Source organism: Pteropus medius, unplaced genomic scaffold (assembly GCF_902729225.1).
Source record: "Pteropus medius unplaced genomic scaffold, Ma_sr-lr_union100, whole genome shotgun sequence".
Taxonomy (NCBI): domain Eukaryota; kingdom Metazoa; phylum Chordata; class Mammalia; order Chiroptera; family Pteropodidae; genus Pteropus; species Pteropus medius.
The window spans coordinates 3,914,097-3,932,121 of NW_024347791.1; the positions used below are offsets into that span (position 1 = coordinate 3,914,097).

The following is an 18,025-nucleotide window of genomic DNA, read 5'->3' on the forward strand; positions in this document are numbered from 1 at the left end:
CGAAGATGGAGAACTTTCCACTAGTACACGTGCTCCCAGAACTGGATGCTGGCTGCATGGGGTGGATGTGGCTAGTTTAAAGGCTCAGGGTCTGGAGCATTCAAGGGGTTGAGGAGTCAGAAATGAGACCCGGAAATGCCCAGTTTGGTGATACTCTCATCAGATGTTGATCTAGCTGCTCCTGCGTGGCCAGCCTAGTGGTCTCCACCCCGTGAAGCCTTGGAGACCCACCTACTGTACCTGGTTCTGACAAGGGCGTGCACTGCAAAAGGGAGGGAGGGTCCCCCTGCCCTCCTGTCTGGCCTGCCCTCTATTCTTTCTCCAGGAGGACTGTTTTCTGACGCAGAGACAGCAGTTCTACTCTGCCTTCCAGAGTGATATTGGGGAAGCCGCTTGGCCTCCCTGGGCCTCAGTTTTCCTGTCTTCAAACTGAGAGGCTGACTTGGGCTTTCTCTCCTACACCTGCTTGTGCCAACCACCTCCCTGCCCTCTCGTTTCAGGAAGTCTGTCATCCAGCTCGACCTCGCCAACACCAAGAAGGCGATGATCATCCCTGCGTTTGAGACGCTGCGCTACCGGCTCTCGTTCCCCAAGTCGAAAGCGGAGTTGCTGTCAATGCTGGACATGGGGACTCTCTTCACATTCAGGTGGGTGGTCCTCGCTGCTGCCCCCTGGGGGTGCCTGGAGGCCTTCTCGCTTGCAGGAAACCCAAACTCCAAAGCCATTGGCCCGGAAGTTTAGTCGTCGCCTTACACCAATGTAAGGCCAAGAAAAAGCACCCCTGGCCCCAAACCGTGTCCTTGGAATGTTCCTTCTCTTCCCACATGCCATGTATTTTGTTTTGAACATGGGTGACGGGCATCGTGTGTCCAGATGGAAGGAGAGGAATAGGAAGTTCAGCTTATTCTTGTGTACGTGATTCAGTTTAGGATCCTGCTCCTGTCTCGTGGTTCTGAATTCTCTCTTTTGTTTGCTTGTTCATTCATCCATCAGCTAAGTGGGGTTTGCCCTGTTCGACTGCTGTTTCCTGTTTGCTTTTTCTGTTTTTGTGAGTGGTCCATCCTATTAGGTCCTCAGCCCTGGGACTGGCCACAAGCAGTAGCTTCAACAACTAAAGTGGTCAGAGTGACTCCAAGATTGGACACAGCACATGTGGCAACTTACTTTGCTATTGCCCAAGTGACAGTTTCAGACAAACCACTCGCTCTCCTCATGTCCCAGGCCCCTAGGTCCTGCAGAAACATCACAGGGGCGCCACCCTACCACGCGACCAGGGAGTCTGTATGGCTGCACCCCTAGAGCAAGTCAGAATCCTGCTGGGTCTCTTGACAGAGCAGTGTGAAGAAAGAGGTGTCGCTTCTGCCTGCTCCTATTTTAAAGAGAGGCCTCCAAACAAAATACAAGTGGCCAGTACTTCCTTTGAGCTTAAAAAAAAAGCATACATTTCTAGGCAATCTTAATTTTAATGGAAAAATTGTAATAGTAACTGAGGTTTTCATACCACTATTTAAGTTACTAGAAGTTTCTAGAAGGCTTTCTCAAACTTTATTTTGTGAAAATAACTTTATGAGATCAGTTATTCATTGAACCATTCAGAGACCATTCTTTTTCACATTTTATACAGACCTGTAAACTGAGGAGTGATTCCTGGTAGAGCAAGGACTCGAACTCCAGCCTTCTTTCTCTGTCTAGAATTCTGGGAAGTGGCCTGAAAGAATTTAGATCTCCACAAACCAAGCCTTCTTTCTTTTAAGAAAGAAATAATAACAACTACCATTTACTGAGTGCCTACCATGTACCAGGCAGTGTGATCAGTTCATTTAATCCTCACAACGAATCTATCAGGCAGATACTATTGTCCCCATTTTACACATCAAGAAACTGAGGCTCCGAGAGGCTAACTAACTTCCCCAGAGACACATAGTACATGGGAGACATGGATTCAGCCCAGGTTTGAGGAACTGCAGAGGCTATGCTCTTGACCTAAATACCATCCAACCACTATTCAAGTCCAGAACGTTCTCACCAATCAGTGTTTGAAGCTGCAGGGAGAATTGAGACTTTCGGACCAAACCTTAGTCTGAATGTCCCACAGACGCCATAGCCCGACAGATTTCCGAGGCATCCGTCCTTCTCTCTCCATCCCCAGGTGATTTGAGAACTCATTTCAAGGCCAAGCGTGTGGACACGAGAGCTGGGGTTTGGCCTGCCGTGTCCGTGATTTTGCTGCTCTGGCCAACAACAGCTTGCATGCCACCATGCCAAGCGCTAAATTACAGACCTTCCCTCCTAGAAATTGCTTTTTGTCACCGTCTCTCCAAATGATGAACCCTTAAGCCTCCTAGCAGCCGAAGCCTACTCCCCACTGCGCCTGGAATGAGAAGTCCACACCCCCACCGGTCCCCCAGGGTGGCGCTTCTCAGGGCGTGATCCCTGGACCAGGGGCTTCAGCATCCTCTGGGAACTGGTTAGAAATGCAGAGTCCCAGGCCCCACCCTACAGCCACTGGATCAGAAACTTCGGGGGTCGAACCCAGAAATCGTGACTGTTAGAAAATAGTCATCCTGTTGATTCTGATACATTTTCAAGTCTGATACATTTTCAAGTACCCCCAAACCTCTTATAAGTAGCATCCTGTAAGGTGTACTCAGGTAGCCTCTCGTCACTGTTTTTTGGAGCATACCTAGTGTCGATGGTCTCAGACAGCAAGCCTTGGGGTCCGGTCTCCTGGTCTGATCGTGGGTTCCTCGGAACACTTTCAGGCTGTGCCTTGTTTTAATGGCAGGTTAACGGTGACTTCGCAGTGTTACGTGCTCACCAGCCATTTGGCACGCTGTCAGCCTTCCAGGCCGAGCTAATGGAAGCCGCCTCCCCACCCAGAGGGACAGAACTCACCCGGCCATCCCTGCCCTTCCCCTGTCTTTTTCTTCATTTTCACGTTATAATAGTCCAAGAGTTTAGATTCTAAAGATGGGGGTTAAATAAGATGACCATCAATGCATTGATATCACGGAGAGTAAGATCACTGTGAATCGACATCACATCTAGGCGCAAACAAGGCGGGCAGTAAGGAGAGTATCTTCATTTTGTGAGGAATGACCGTATATCGAACACAGCTCCGCGTACTTTATGCAACTTAATTCACATAACGGTCATAAATCCACAAAGTAGGTATTGTTATTATCTCTGTTTTCCCAAGAGAAGGAAACAAAGGAACAGAGGGGTGAGGTAACTTCTGGGCCCCTGCTGAGTGACGGAATGCAAACCCAGACAGGTTGGCTCCAGAACCAGGGTTTTCAGCCATTGGTTGAACCGCCTGTCGGGGAACTGGCATTTATTAACTACCTCCTGGATGCCAGCACTGCGCCAAGCTCTGTACAGACATCCTCCCATGTTAGCTCCCCAGCAGTTCAACAAGGTAGGTCATCTTTCTGCCAGTTGCCACAGGAGGAAAGTGAAGCTGAGTTTAAGTGCTTTGTCATCGAGGGCCGCGGCTCCCGAGTGGCGGAGGTACTGTTTGAACCCCAGTCCAGCAGCTCTACTGCATCAGGCTTTGAACCTAATACGTGTTCATGACCTTGGCTGTGCTGGGCCACTTCTTTCACGGGGGTCAGATGTCAAGACTGCCAGTTCAGCAGGACAAACGGACAGTCACCTCCTCCCTGGCCGGATTTCTGGATTAGTCCCGACATCTCGCAATATCCCTCCTTTTCACACTCCATTAAAGTGGCATTGCGGACCTTTCATTTTTCTTCCATTCAAGTGAATTTGTTTTTGGTGGCAGGTGCCGAATTGGTGGAGCTGGAGATGCAGGTCACTGCCTTCCTCCCGCCTGCCCATGGCCCCCAACGGCACAGCTTACTGAAAGTTGGCCAGTGCCCATTTGGCCACACTGGATGGTTCTCCAAGGGTTTGGGGAAGTCCAAAGTAAGGAAGCAGCCCCACCACCTACCAGACGAGCCTGCTAGCTGCACAGAACACACGCACACGCACATGCACACGCACGCACGCACGCACACGTCCTCACTTGCTTGGAGAGCCTTCCTTGAAGTAGCGATGCCACCAGGACTATGAGCTCTTTTCTCCCTACAGCTAAGTTGTTGGGTTCCCATCCTTTCATCTTGCTTTCATTTTATGAGGCTTTTCTTTCTAGAATGTTCTTTTTCCCTAAATCTTTTTTCTTAGGCTTCACTAGACTCCCAACCTCTTACCATCTCTTTGTAGCCCCCAGAGGCATATTCCTGCCCCACTAAAAGGCTTCTGTTTCAGGTATTTCTCAAGTTTTTAAGATTACTCATTCATTTATTCAAGTTAGTGTGTACAGTCACTGACTACATGCTCTCTATATGTTATAAGCCAGAGAGTGTGGGTGACAGTGACCTATAGGAAAGGTAACCCAGCACAGTGGTTGAGGGTCCTGGCCCTTGAGCCAGGCTGCCTAGGTTTGAGTCTCAGCTCCGCCACTCACAATTTGTAACTTGACATTGAGTAATTTATAAGAATTTAAAACTATAGATATAGCATTAACAATATAACCAGTACATAATAAGTGCTGAATAAATATTAGCTTATTACCACTGTTATATGATTGTATTCATTTCCTATTGCTGTATAAAAAGTTACCACAAATTTAAAAGCTTAAAACAATATAAATGTATTATCTCACAGCCTCTGAGGGTCACAGAATGGCCAAAGGCTCTGCTCAGGGTCCCGCCTGGTTGAAATCCAGCTGTGGGCAAGCTGCCTGTGGTCTTCCTTCAGCCTCACTGCTTGTAATTGTAGGAGTGAGCGAGTCACCATTCTCCCGCTGCTGCTTTGCCATGCGGCCCCCATAGACAGCTTAGACATGGCTCTTGGCTTTCTTCCAGACCCAGATCTGAAGGGTCGCACAATGAGGTCAGGTTCACCACAGTGACCTTCCTTTTCAGTTACTCCAAATTCCGCTAATCAGTAACCTTAATGACATCTACAAAAACTCCTCTTGCCGTATAATGGAACATAATCACAGGAGTGATATATTGACAGATTCCACGTCAAGGGGGACAGCATTTTAGAAAGGGAGTGTCATGGACGGTCACCTTAGACCTCTGCCTTCCGCAGTGGCCTCTGATAGGAGTAACTAGTACAGACTAACCTGCAGTTAGTTCTGTATAAATGACACTGAGCACTGTGGGAGTTCACTTATCCTTTCACAGTAAGAGTCCCCCAGTAGTGAAGGATGTGGATAATAGACTAGATTACTTTCATAGGGCTGGCATAACAAAATACTGCAAACTGGGGGACTTAAAACAACAGAAATTTACTTTCTCACAGTTCTGGAAGCCAGATATCCGAAATCGAGGCGTTGGCAGGTTCCTGCCGCCGCCGAAGGTGCTAGACTCTAGAGAATAATCCTCCCCTGCCTCTTTCTAGATGGTCACCATCCACTCCTGGCGTTCCTTGGCATGTGGGCGCATCACTTCATTCTCTGCCTTTGTCTTCACATGGTTTTCTTCCCTGTGTGTCTCTGCATTCAACTTACCTCTTCCTGTAAGGACACCAGTCTTGCCATTAGAGCCCACCCTAATCCCCTGTGACCTCATCTTAACTTGATTACATCTGCAAAAACCCTTTTCCAAATAGGGCCCATTCACAGGTACTGGGGGCCAGGTCTCCGACATAACTCTGGGGGCAGACACAATTCAACCCACAACGAGGACTATATCAGCACATACCTACCTCTTCCTCCTCTAAATCAGCGGCATTTGGAAAGTTCGGCTTCCTTCTTTGCATTCAGTGGCTTTTCTCCGTGTGTCCCAGGTACCATGTCTGGACAAAAGGCCACGCGCCTACAAACTTCGCCAAGTGGCGGACCGCCACCACGCCTTACCGGGTTGAATGGGAGGCCGATTTTGAGCCGTACGTTGTCGTGAGACGGGACTGCCCTGAGTATGACCGGAGGTTTGTGGGCTTTGGTTGGAACAAGGTGGCTCATATCATGGAACTAGATGCGCAGGTAAGGAGACTAGGATGTCATGGACCTGGGCGGAATGGGCGGGGCGGGGAGGCGAGGCCTTGATCTTAGAGCCAAAAGGTTCTTACCTTGGAGGTGAGAACACAGAGACCTAAGAGGGAATAAGATATGTCCAGGGACCTGGACCTCTTTCTTCTATCCTTGCTTGAGAGCTGGGTTCCAGGCCAAGACCCAGGCAAATGTGGGTGTGTTGTGACAAACATTTCACCCCCTCATCTTCACTCAAGCCAGTGATGAAGACAAGCAAATGATGACCACTCATCACTCACCTTGTGAGTCGTATAATTGACACAAAGCATTCTACGAGTTTCATCTACATAAAGTATGCAGCTAAGATGGAGCTCATTATCCTACACTATAACTAAAAGTGTGATATTTTAGAGCTATATTTAGTCATGAAACCCTTCATTCATTCAGCTAATACTTGTTGAGCACCTACTTCAAAATCTCCTGCAAAATTCTAAGAGATTAAACCAAACCAAAGATTTGCAAACTTTTTTCTGTAAAGACCAAGATAAGCAATGTAGGAGGCTTTATAGTGTCTCATTTTCAGTGACAACTACTCAGCTGCCATAGTTCAGTCATCCACAGTGTCTAAACAAATGAGTGTGACTGTTTTAGTAAAACCTTATTTATAAAATCATGCAGTGGGCTGGACATGCTTTAGTTGGTCAACTCTATTTTAAGCAAAAGCAAAGCTGATCGGATTAAGTTAGGAAGGATGCGTGGACTCCTCAACCCAACCCTCCTTCTCTTTGTATGATGTTCTCCAATGCACCTTTCAACTAGAGCACCCCAAAGTCAGGCAAAGCAAAGATGGAAGCTCAAGCCTGGCTTCGCTGAGAATCAACCTCGAGAACTTTCCAACAGTTCCAGTGTGTTTGAGAGTAGTCCCAGCTGGTTTTCATGAACATTAGGTCTGAGAACCACTGACATAGATAGAATATTGAAGAACAGTGTCCATATGTAACAACAGAGAGCTCAATCTTTAGGATCCATATTTTCAGTAATACTTGGAAGGGGTCCAGTGCTATTCACAGACAGAAACGTTTAGTCTACCTCAGCTTCTGCTTGAGAGAAACATTGTAATAGTCCTGCATCCAGCAGTGGGTTGAGGTGAGCTGGCTCAAAGTTAATTTTCCAGCACCAAGACCTGGGCTTTGTTTATTTCAGGCAGTTTTGACAGAACTCTTGAAAATTTCTTGCTTATTTTCCTTTCTTTGCCAATAGCATATGCTGAACATAATTTTACCCTTTCCAACAATTTCAGGAAATAATGAATAGACACCTGACAGGTAATCCAGCCACACCTATGGGTCCAGTGGAATTGATACAGCTCTTTGTCCCCACTTGAAATGTCTCAGCCAGCTAAGCTCTGGGAGTTCTTGAATTTTCTTTTCATGGTGTTTCTCACTTCTTCCTCACCATCAGCTGTCATTTTTTTTTTCTGCTATCATTATTCCTCCATCTATAGGCTGCCTTTCCCCATCCCAATTTTTCCCTCTCTGAGTTTATTCTGATCTGGGTTGGGAAACTAGATGACCAAGCTTGTCAGACATTATATCCAAAATCGGTGCACATAGATTTTCTGAATGAAAGTGTGCTGGGTCCTTTGAGTTACAGGTCCTAAATTTCTGTCACCTGTTTTGGCTATTCAGAGGCATTTTATTTTTGATCTGAGTTTCGGTCTGTATTTTGCCGTGTGGAGGTTGCCATATGATGGCATGACTCGTGATAAGATGTGTAGGCAAGAGTTTTGTTCTTGAGGAGCTTCAGTCCAGTGGAAGCTTGTTTTCTGTATTCCTTTTCTGTCCCCTCTTTTGTACTAATCTGTTGAGGCTGTCAGTTCTCATCAAGCCCTATGAGAAGTCATATCAAATGACGTCATTTCATTGAGCCAGAGAATCTCTCATGGCCTGCATCATTCAAGAGCAACCACGTGGGTATGTGCTCACATTATCAGGAAACTTTTATGGGCCATGAGCTCCGCCCAGCACTAGCCAAACATTATTAGCCATCTTTCAAGGTAGGTATTATTACTTTCACATTATAGGTGAGGGAACTAAGGCTCAGAGAAGCATGGTAATTTGCCCAAGGTCACGGAAACAACGTGGTTTGCGCTGTCCGTGGTGCTGCCCCCCTTTCGATGTCATTCCTCACTGCATTCCTTTACTGTCATTCGGTCCTCCACTTGGATTCATCATACATTACCGAGGGTGCTCAAGATGCTCTTGAAAGTGCTCAAGCTGCTCTTGTCTTCTTCCAGGAATATGAATTCATCGTGCTGCCCAACGCCTACATGATCCACATGCCTCACGCCCCCAGCTTTGACATCACCAAGTTCCGGTCCAACAAGCAATACCGCATCTGTCTCAAAACCCTAAAAGAAGAGTTTCAGCAGGACATGTCCCGCCGCTATGGCTTTGCTGCCCTCAAATATCTCACGGCCGAGAACAACAGCTAGCACCAAGAAGCCACCACTAGGGAGAGACATTCTTCAGGGGGAGAGCCACTTGCTGTTTGGGGCCCAGCCTTCAAACTCAAAACTGAGCAGTGCTTTTTTTTTTTTTTTTTTTTTTGGTTTCTTTTTATTTGTCTCTTTGGCCCAACAAAGCTGCCCACACTAGAGATCTGAGACAAGGATTATGTCACACCCTCTGCGCCCCACAACCCGGCATTTCTAGAATGTGGAAAAATAGCTCATCCACACAGAATCTTAAAGAATGGGACATGGAGGGTGAGAGGGAGCAATGGGGTTACCCTACCACAAAGCCGCAAAACTAAGCAGGTCTTTAGGATGTTCTCGTTGCTTTTTAAGAGAGAGAAGTCAGGGTGTCGGGGGTCAGCCATCCCAGGAAATAAAAGCAAAAATGTGTCTTCATTCAAAAGAAACTTTCTTCTTTGCCCCACAATCTAGCTGGCTATCCAAGGGGAGGGCAAACCAATGATCAGAACCAACCATTTGGAAAAACCCAGTGGGGGATGTTGTACCTGGTAGGGCCTGGTGGTGGGGTTAGTTGGTTCTTTATCCTCAAGGTCACACTTGTTTTGATTTTTGTTTATTCGGGGGGATTTTGTTTGTTTGTTTTTGGTCTGGGAATCCAAAATAGAAAATCTGATCTTTTAAGGCTCTGAAGGAAAAACCAACTGCCTCAACCAACGCCCGTCTATCAGCAGTGGCCCAGCAAGGAGGAAGAGGCTTCAGCCAGTGGTTAAACATGGGCAGCCTTCGTCAGGATTATCACCGAGGCCCCCATGACCTTGAATTCCTTCCTCCCCAGAATCCAGGGGCTAAGATGGAAATACGAAAACCAATTGTCTCACCACCGGTCACATTTTCTATTGGCAATGACTGATTCGTGGGGAAAGGGCTTCGAAGGGGCTGTTTGAGCGCACATGAAAGGTATGAACCTCTCAGGCCTTTAGAAGAACTTTCGTAATTCAGGCGAGCCCAGTTCCGAAGATTCACCCATCCATTTGGAGCCCGTCGCGAAGAAGGTATTAGGTTCTTCTGTGTTCGTGCCTGCTTTCCTACGGCTGGCTCGAGGTCACAACCTCAGGCTCCATTTGGAACCAGTACAGAGGGTAGGCAAGCACCTTCACTGTTACACAGATTGAGGAGACACTGGACTTTTTACCCATTTTCTTGAATCTTCAATATTAATGTTGTGTTTACATTGATGAGAATAAGAGTCAGTGCCCTACTCTGCTGGGCTGTTTGTATTGAGTTGCAATGTGACCAGCGAACGCTGCATTCAATAAACGGAAGTATGGACTGTTTCTTCCCCACTCCCCTCCCACTCTTGTAAGAAATCTGCTGAGGCACACTTCCGTGTAGAGAGCAGAATTGATAAATGGCAACTTTACACGTCCTGTTCTCCCGTTTTATTTTTCTCATCCTTTGAACTTCAGCCATTTTTCTCCTTGCCCGAGTTTAGATTTCACTCTCTCCTTGAACCCTCAGAGCATTTGCACATTTACCATTTAGTAGCTATCTCAACTCTAAAGCCAGATGTTTTATATATACCAGATGTGGGCTAGCGAGGTAAATTGTGGTCATCAGTAGTATAGTGAACCCCGCCATCCGTTTGTCCTGGTGGTCATATGAAGCCTCACGCCAGCCTGGTTTATGAGACCCTCGATGTGTTACATGCTCCAGTGGATATTTCGCTCAGATTTATTTTAAAAATTAGGAAAACAACTATTAGGACTATGTCACACAGATATATCACACTTATAGCACGCAGATATAAGTAAGTTTATGTGTCTCCGTATGTAGGTGTGTGTGTGTGTGTGTATATACACATGTGTGTATTATAAACATACATTACATATATTGCACATCTTCAGCATGTGTATTATAAAATACATGAATAGTGTGAAAAGGAAAACATTACCAAAGTATTCAAAGTACATGTTAAATACCCTTTGTCCATTGGGATGTGGGAGCCAGCTCCTACCAGCTCTCAAGAACTTAACTGTGTGCGTCTCTTTTCTCCTGTGTTCAGTGATACCTCATTTGTGGCTTGAAAATGGCCATGATGGGAGTAGTTACACCATGGAAATCAGAAGACACCACCACGCCTCAGAGCCAATTGTTAATTATATACCAGCATACCGATGCCTTTCCTCTGTGTACACACAGAGCCACACAAAAATTCTCTTCCTCCTCTAGAGAAGGCTGGGATTAACAGATGTACTGATACAGTTTTTGAATTAATCACTACCAGAAACTTGAGCCAAGTGAAAATGTGCTGGGCACCACTGATTCCTCAATGTTAAAAATCAATTTTTAATTTCTTAAAAGCTTTTATTTTTTTTAACTTTTCATGGCACCTGAATCATGCCCGGCCTCCTTGCTTTCACTTGCAGTTCTAAGGGTATAGTAGTGACCATATGATTTATCTCCCAAACTGGGTCACCTCCGAGAATGAAAGAAGGTGCTAATTACTTTGAGACAATAAATGTAAATTGGGGGACCATGTAGCTTTATGTACACTGAATTTATAAAAGTCCGAAACTGACATTTCACGCCAGTAGGAGACAATCCTATTTCCCCCACAAACAGATGTCCGACACTGTGAAGTCCAGCTCACGGCTAGAGCACAGATGTTGACTGACACCCAAGTTCAACATGGAGGCTGAGGCAACAGCCTAATTCCCCAGAACTTACATTGAGAGCAGCAGCTCATTGCCAGCCGCAGCTCATCTGTGGGGAGCTTACACCATTTGGGCAGAGGCAATTGCTGTGGATGTTGATCCCTCCATATCAGTTCCTTAGGGTAGAACAAGCTTGTAAATGGGTCACACTGATGTTTTCATGCTTAGATAAGCTAATACCATCTTGGTTTTCAGCTGGGAGGAAGAAAAGGATTTTCTTATTTAGCCCTTATCATATTCAGTGTCTGGCAGAGCTAAGATTTATTGAGTAACCACTGTGTGGAAGGACCTTTTGTATGGATTAACTCATTGAATCCTTGCAGCAGAACAGCAAAGTGGGGATTATTATTTACAGATGAGGAAACTGAGTGAGCTCTGGAAAGTTAAGGAACTTCCCCAAATTCACATAGTTAATACATGGCAGAACCAGAATTTAAACCCAGACCTACTTGTCTGACTCCAAAGCAACATAGCCTGCAATGCTGCTCCCTTCCCTACTAAAAAATAAATAGATATTAAATATTGGCAGACAGGAGGATTTCAACCTATATAGCAAGATTATTAGATGTCTGGCCTTCCTTCGGCATCCATCCTATAGCATACACAGCCTAGATAGCAACCTTTCCTAGATGCTCTAATTCCTGCTCTGCTTGTGGACTTTCTGGAAATTCATTTGAAATAGACCTGAGAAATCTATAACCATATTTAGACAGCTGAGTCAACTGTAGGAGGGCGGATTCCCTGAACGCTTCTCCTGGATGATTTCCTAGATGACATGGCACAGGTAGAGACACCAACCACCTTTTAAGCTCCCCCTCGGACCTCCACGCAACATGCTGCTTTCAAGTGATCCCTCTGAATATGTAGAGCTGAGTTACAGAGCACATATTTGCAGAGTTGACTAATAGCTTCTTTGTACCCCATCATGAAAGAACAGACCCTACTTTAATTCTGTTCCTTTCAAAGACTCTACTGTTTTTGAGTTAAGGCTTCATTTGTGGTCACCAGGCCTTTAGGGGGCTCTGTGTTTGTAGAAGAAACGTGATTAAAATCCTGTCCGACACAGCTTTTGCACACTTGAAGATAATAAGAACTACCATTTACTGCAGCAAGATTTCTATGGTTGTTGGCAAAAATCTGGCTGACTTCAAAAACACCTATCTTTCTACTTTGTGCTGCTCTCTCCTCATACGATACTGAAATCAGCTTGTGCGATCATATCTTCATGTAGTTCATAGTTAATGCTTTTTTCCCTTTTTAATCCTAAAGGGTGATTTTCCAATTTAATGCCATTGAAGTTTATGAAGTGTCGGGTATCTGCTAAATGCATTCTAAGACGTTTCAGACCCGTAGACTCTAACGTCAGAGAGATTCCATGGTTTTTGTTCACGTAACGAAAATGTTCTTAGTACGTGCCTTCTAATTTCAAGTAATGATTGGTGATATCTGAAAGGAGATAATGGGGCGCCACAAAAATGGAGGGTTTCTGATTGTGAATCTTGGATGGAATTGGTCATTGGTTTGTTCCAACACGTTCAGAAAATCTTGAGAGATAATATCTTCTGGAATGAAGTTCTGGGAAAATGTTCCCAAGGGGGTGATACCAAGACCATCTGATCAGTGCGGCTAGGATGATGTCATGAAATGATTGATAGAGCTCACTCGGCGCAAAACTCTTCAACAGATTCCTAGGTAAGTTATGCTTCTGTGATTCCGAAGGAAGAAAGGCCCAAAGTGGTATCAGAATAATTTGCACTCATTATTTCTGCATTCCACAAATATTTATTGAACATCTCTGTGATGACACTTTTGAAGAGTAAACAGTTGTTTTGCTAGTCGACTGTTGTGAATAAGAAATAGGTAGACAGACACAGGCCAATTCAGACTAGATATGTATGTATATGTGACTTCATATTAATATTACAAAGCATATTACATAACAAAAATTTTGTGGCAGATAGTGGTAAAGAAGCCAGGACTCAGAAGGTTTACCATCGATGTGTATGCACAGGCATTGGTGAGACAGTCTGACCCTACAGCAGTACATGGTATCATAAGACATATCACTAACCCCACTTAGTTGCCATATCGTCAGACAATGAAAGGCATCATTTTCTATCTGCTTAAAAGTTTTATAGCAAATTTTAAGATATATTCACTAAATGAATTGCTTCGTAGATTAGGATGGACATACATTAGATGTGGATATAAATGTGAAGCTTTTTAGTTTCCCAGATCAGCCAAGAAAAAAAAGATAACAATGTAAGAATTCTTCTCTCTGACTTCATTATGTATGGACCCACAATAGCTAGTTAATAGTCCACCCTCCCCAAAGATTATTTGATACTTAGGTAGAACTGGGCAACTTGGTTCCCTTCCACATGAATATTAAGATCATATAAATTATACAGAGCACTCCAGGAAATTTATAGACAAGAAGCAGAGTTGAGGGAGGGCTGGAAGATTACTACGAGGAGACATCAAAGGTCAGGGGATTTTTGATAAACCTGATTTAAGTGGCCCACCAGCATGGAAAGGCCTAATAGTTCCCCGTTTTTCTGGACCCTGATTAGGCCTGTTTTTCCCATGAATGGGTGATAGTATGACTTTTATCCTGTAGACTTCAAGAGCCTTTATCTTCAGGACAAAATATAGTTCGTGAATTTAGAACTATCCCTCTGGCCTTGAACAAGACCCTTCATCTCTCTGGAGCTCAGTTTCTATATAATATGAGGCCATTGATCTTCCATAATTCTGAACACAATTCCTGTTTTGTTTTGATTTGATAATAATGTTATGAGGCACTTTGGTAGTACTTGCTATGCATCAACTGCAGTTCTAAGTGTTTTATATTTATCGTAAGTTCAATAGCAAATTGGTTTGAGTAGTAAGTACTATTACTAGACTCAACAAAGGGGCAAATGGGGGCACAGAGAGGTTAAGTAATTTTCCTAAAGTTACACACTAAGTTGCCAAGCAGGATTGAAACCCAATCAGGTTGGCCCCAGAGTTCACCTTCTTAACCACTTTGCTCTACTGCTTCCCTCGCAGGATAAAATGTCATACGATTATAACAGCCCCCTCATTGTGCATTTAATATCTTTAGAGGGGTGTATCAGTTTTCTATTGTACTGTAACAAACTATCACAAACTAAGTGGCTTAAAACAACACTCATTTATTATCTCAGTGTGGGTGAGTAAGGAGTCCAGGTATGAGATAGTCGAGTCCTCTCATCGGAATCTCACCAGGCTACAGTCAAGGGATCAGCTATGCTGCGGTTTTCATCTGGAGCTCAGGATTTTCTTCACTGTTTGTTGGAAGAATCAGATTACATTGTGCTTATAGGACTGAGAGCCGTGCTCTCGTGCTGGTTGTAGGCTCAGGGCCATTCTCAGCTCCTAGAGGACAGCTGCCATTCTCTAGCTCCTGGCCCTCTCTACAACATGGAAGTTCACTTCTTCAAAGCCAGCAAGGGAACCTCTCCCTCCATCCTACTGAGATAGAGTCTTATATAACTTAACACAGTCATGGGAGTGACGTCTCATCATATTCCCAGGTCCTGCCCACAGTCAAGGGGTGAGGGTTATACAGGATATACACACCAAGAGGCAGGAATCTCCAGGTCCACCTTAGGATTCTTCTACCTGCCACGAGCCAAGTGGTGCCGTGCCCACGACCCCCGATCCACACCCCACTCCAGGCTAGACTGGGCACCCCTTGAAAGAAAGAGTAACGACCGTGTCCCGTCACTGGCACACTGTCTAACACAAAGGGACCCTCAGTACATGCTCACTGTAAACTACTTTGAGTAATACCAGGCTTGCTCGATGTCAGGTGTGGTATCAACATGCATTGGACACTAACATTTCATTTTGAAAGCACTAACATTTCTGAAAGGAGAAATCTCTTCATTCTATGACAGACATCTTGACTCCCCAGCTTTTCCTCCACCACCCTTTCTCTTGTTCCCTTGTGATCATTCTCTTCCTAGGATGGGGCGGGCATGTTCTTTTTTTCTTTAACTAAATGCAACAAATAGTCCATGAGAACTTTTTGTGCGTGCTAGCTTCAGCACCATGGGCATTGAAAGAGGACACAGAGCAGAAGCTCACTGTTTTCATGCAGAAGATGAACACAGAAACCATCCAAGTCAGGAATGAGAAAGAAATGAACACTAGGAACAGTACTGGCTCCAAAGGTGTTTTCTTCCTGTGATTGGCTGCATGGGGTCATTTTTATAACATACCCTGAGGGTGGCCTTTGGAAGTTGTTTTCTTTTAGGAATAAACTATATCCCCAGTGCCTAGCATTGTGCTCAGCACAATAAATATTTATGGCCTTGTGAGCAAGATATCATAGTAGTCAAGAGCTCAAACTCAAGAAAGTCCTTATTTTTAATCTAGGATGGGCCACTTCCTAGCAAGATACTGCACCTCTCTGAGCCTCCGCTTCCTGGTTTGTTAAGTGATAACACAAAGGGTCCCTACCTTCCAGGGCTAAGAAGTTTACATGAGATAGTGCCTGGGATATTATAAGTGTACACACACACACACAGTTGGTCTTTCCGTTTCCTTTTATCTTCCCTGTGGTTTTCTCCACCGCTTTTAGAGATATTTTCCCTGTGAATCCTTTAGAGAAAGCAGAACGGACGGGCGAGATCCTGAGAGGCACCAGGAGGCTAGGGATGAGAGGGAGAAGGGAAGGGTTGGGAAGTGGGAGGCCTGGGACAGTAGAGGGCAGGACATAGGGATACTGGAAACTATAAGATGCACAGAGGAGGCAAAACAGAGGGCCAGCCCCAAGTGCCTCTTGTATGTTTAATTGTAGTCTCTCCAAGTGTTATATTACCTTACACTTTACACTTCTCATATACATTGTCCCATCTGCCTCACAAAATAGCCACGAGATACAGGCAGCATGTACATTTTTTATCCTGATTTTATACATGAGGGAGTGGAGTGAAAGCTTAGAGTGGCTGCAATGTGCCCCCAGGTCATTCGGGCCTGACTCCAAGTTCTGTGCTCTCGGGCGCATTTGGCAAGAGAGCAGCTAGAGTGAGTGCTGGGTCCAAGCAGTTCATCAAAACACACTCAGAGACTGTCAGAGTCTTCAGGGGGCTTATGAAGGGGAAAATAAAAGGCTCTGGTTGGCTGGAGGTTAACAAACAAAGGAAGCAAAGGTTGAAAAGCTTACAACAAATCATCCATGGATTTTTTTCAAGATTCCTGGTTGACTGAACAATGAAACTGGCAGGCAGAAAGCAGACAGCAAGGGAGGCTCTCAGATGACCGAAGGAAGGAAGGAACTAATGTGTATTAAGCAACCACCATGTGCATTAGGTGCTGTGCTAGATGGATGACCTGCACTATCTCATTTAATCCTCAGCCGACCCTGTGAGATCAATGCTGGGATCCTCATTCCTGTGCTTTGGTGAGTTAAGAGTCAAGGAGGGGAAGCAAAGGCGTGGCAATCCTGTAGCCGGTAAGGGGTCAACCAGGCTCCCAAACTAGCACACACCCCGAGGGATTGCACGTGAGACTTCTCAGAAGGGAATAGAAGAACAGAGGCTGGGAAAGATGTTTTAAAATGTAGGTTTTATTATGATTCAGAGATGACGAGGCCAAAAGATCAGAAGATGATAGTCACCGAAAAGATAATTCGTTACAGTTCCCAAGAGCAAGGGGCATATCGCACTCTGCAGACACATGAGGAAGCACCAGGGTGGTCAAGAGGCAGAGAGAGTGGGGGGAAAACAGGCAAGAGCTTTTATTATGGTTTCCCTGGGAAGGCATGGATGAAGTGGGCTGAGCAGTTGGAATAAATTCAGAGGGCTCTGGGGTAGAAGCTGTCTCTAGTTTTCTTGGATGATTGGAGCAAGAGAGTGGCCCAGAACGTAAGATCTTGATAAAGGAGGTGGTAGCATGTATGAGCTTCGAACTGACTGATTTGCATACGGAAGGCTAGTCATTGGTGGGGCAGTCTCTCCAGTGTCAACAAATCCCCAGATATCGGAAACACATGGCTCCATTCGGAGAGCAACCTTCAACCAGGCTAACAGGTTGCATTGTGTACCTTCCAAAGCAGCTAATAATGGTGCTCCTGGGTGTTCTCTATGTTTTGGAACCAGAGAGGAGAACTACATGACACCACGAGAGACCTCTCGGTTGAATTATCATCATTTGGAGAAGTCAGGATGAGCATTATTTTCAGCACCCTGACAGCAAGTAATTGCAGATCCAATGACCCACATGAATAAACTAATTGGAATTAAATGAGATTAATCAAAATAAACTCTGTTATTCCTGTACTGGGAATGTCAAGACATTGTTTGCTAAAATGAAGAAGTGCATGTAAGAGTGTGTGTGTGTGTGTGTGTGTGTGTGTGTGTAGTACACACACAATCAGGCTCGCAGAGAAAGAGAAGGCTAGGAAAGTATGATGTAGCAAGAGACAGAAGGACTGTTTTTCCAAGTTTATTTTTTGCCCTTTGGATGGTTCATGGATATAAATAGAAATTGAATCTGCCTCCTCTATTATTTATCCTTAACATTATTTGTCAGTGCGATTAAAGGTATGGAATGGAAATAGGAATCAGATAAACCTTTCAGCATTTCTTAGGATAAAGATAACATTTCTTATCACGGCTTATAAGGTGAGCAGACTCTATCCTCTACCACCGTTTCTAACCTCACCTCACACCACCCTCTACCCCACTGCCTACAATGCCGTTTGCTCCTTCATCCAGCTACTTGTCAGTCAGTCTTAAGTTCTCGTCTTTAGCATCATTACATCTAGAAAGTGTGCATTAACCTCTCTGTCCAAACCAAGCCCCCCAAACTATGTTCTCATAG

At 45.0% G+C, this 18,025-nt stretch overlaps 1 protein-coding gene across 5 annotated transcripts in view; it reads left to right on the forward strand.

Moving 5' to 3' along the window:
- Window positions 1-9,884, forward strand: part of LARGE1 (LARGE xylosyl- and glucuronyltransferase 1) — a 489,641-nt gene extending 479,757 nt beyond the window's left edge. For 4 of the 5 annotated variants that reach the window (XM_039877849.1, XM_039877848.1, XM_039877847.1 and 1 more), the window contains 3 exons: window positions 501-647; window positions 5,800-5,995; window positions 8,280-8,590. In XM_039877849.1, coding sequence (XP_039733783.1) covers window positions 501-647; window positions 5,800-5,995; window positions 8,280-8,477 — 541 coding nt within the window. In that variant the 3' untranslated portion in view covers window positions 8,478-8,590. Of the gene's footprint in view, window positions 1-500; window positions 648-5,799; window positions 5,996-8,279 lie in introns of all 5 variants that reach the window. The other variant, XM_039877846.1, reaches the window with a different exon arrangement.
- Window positions 9,885-18,025: the final 8,141 nt, after the last annotated feature.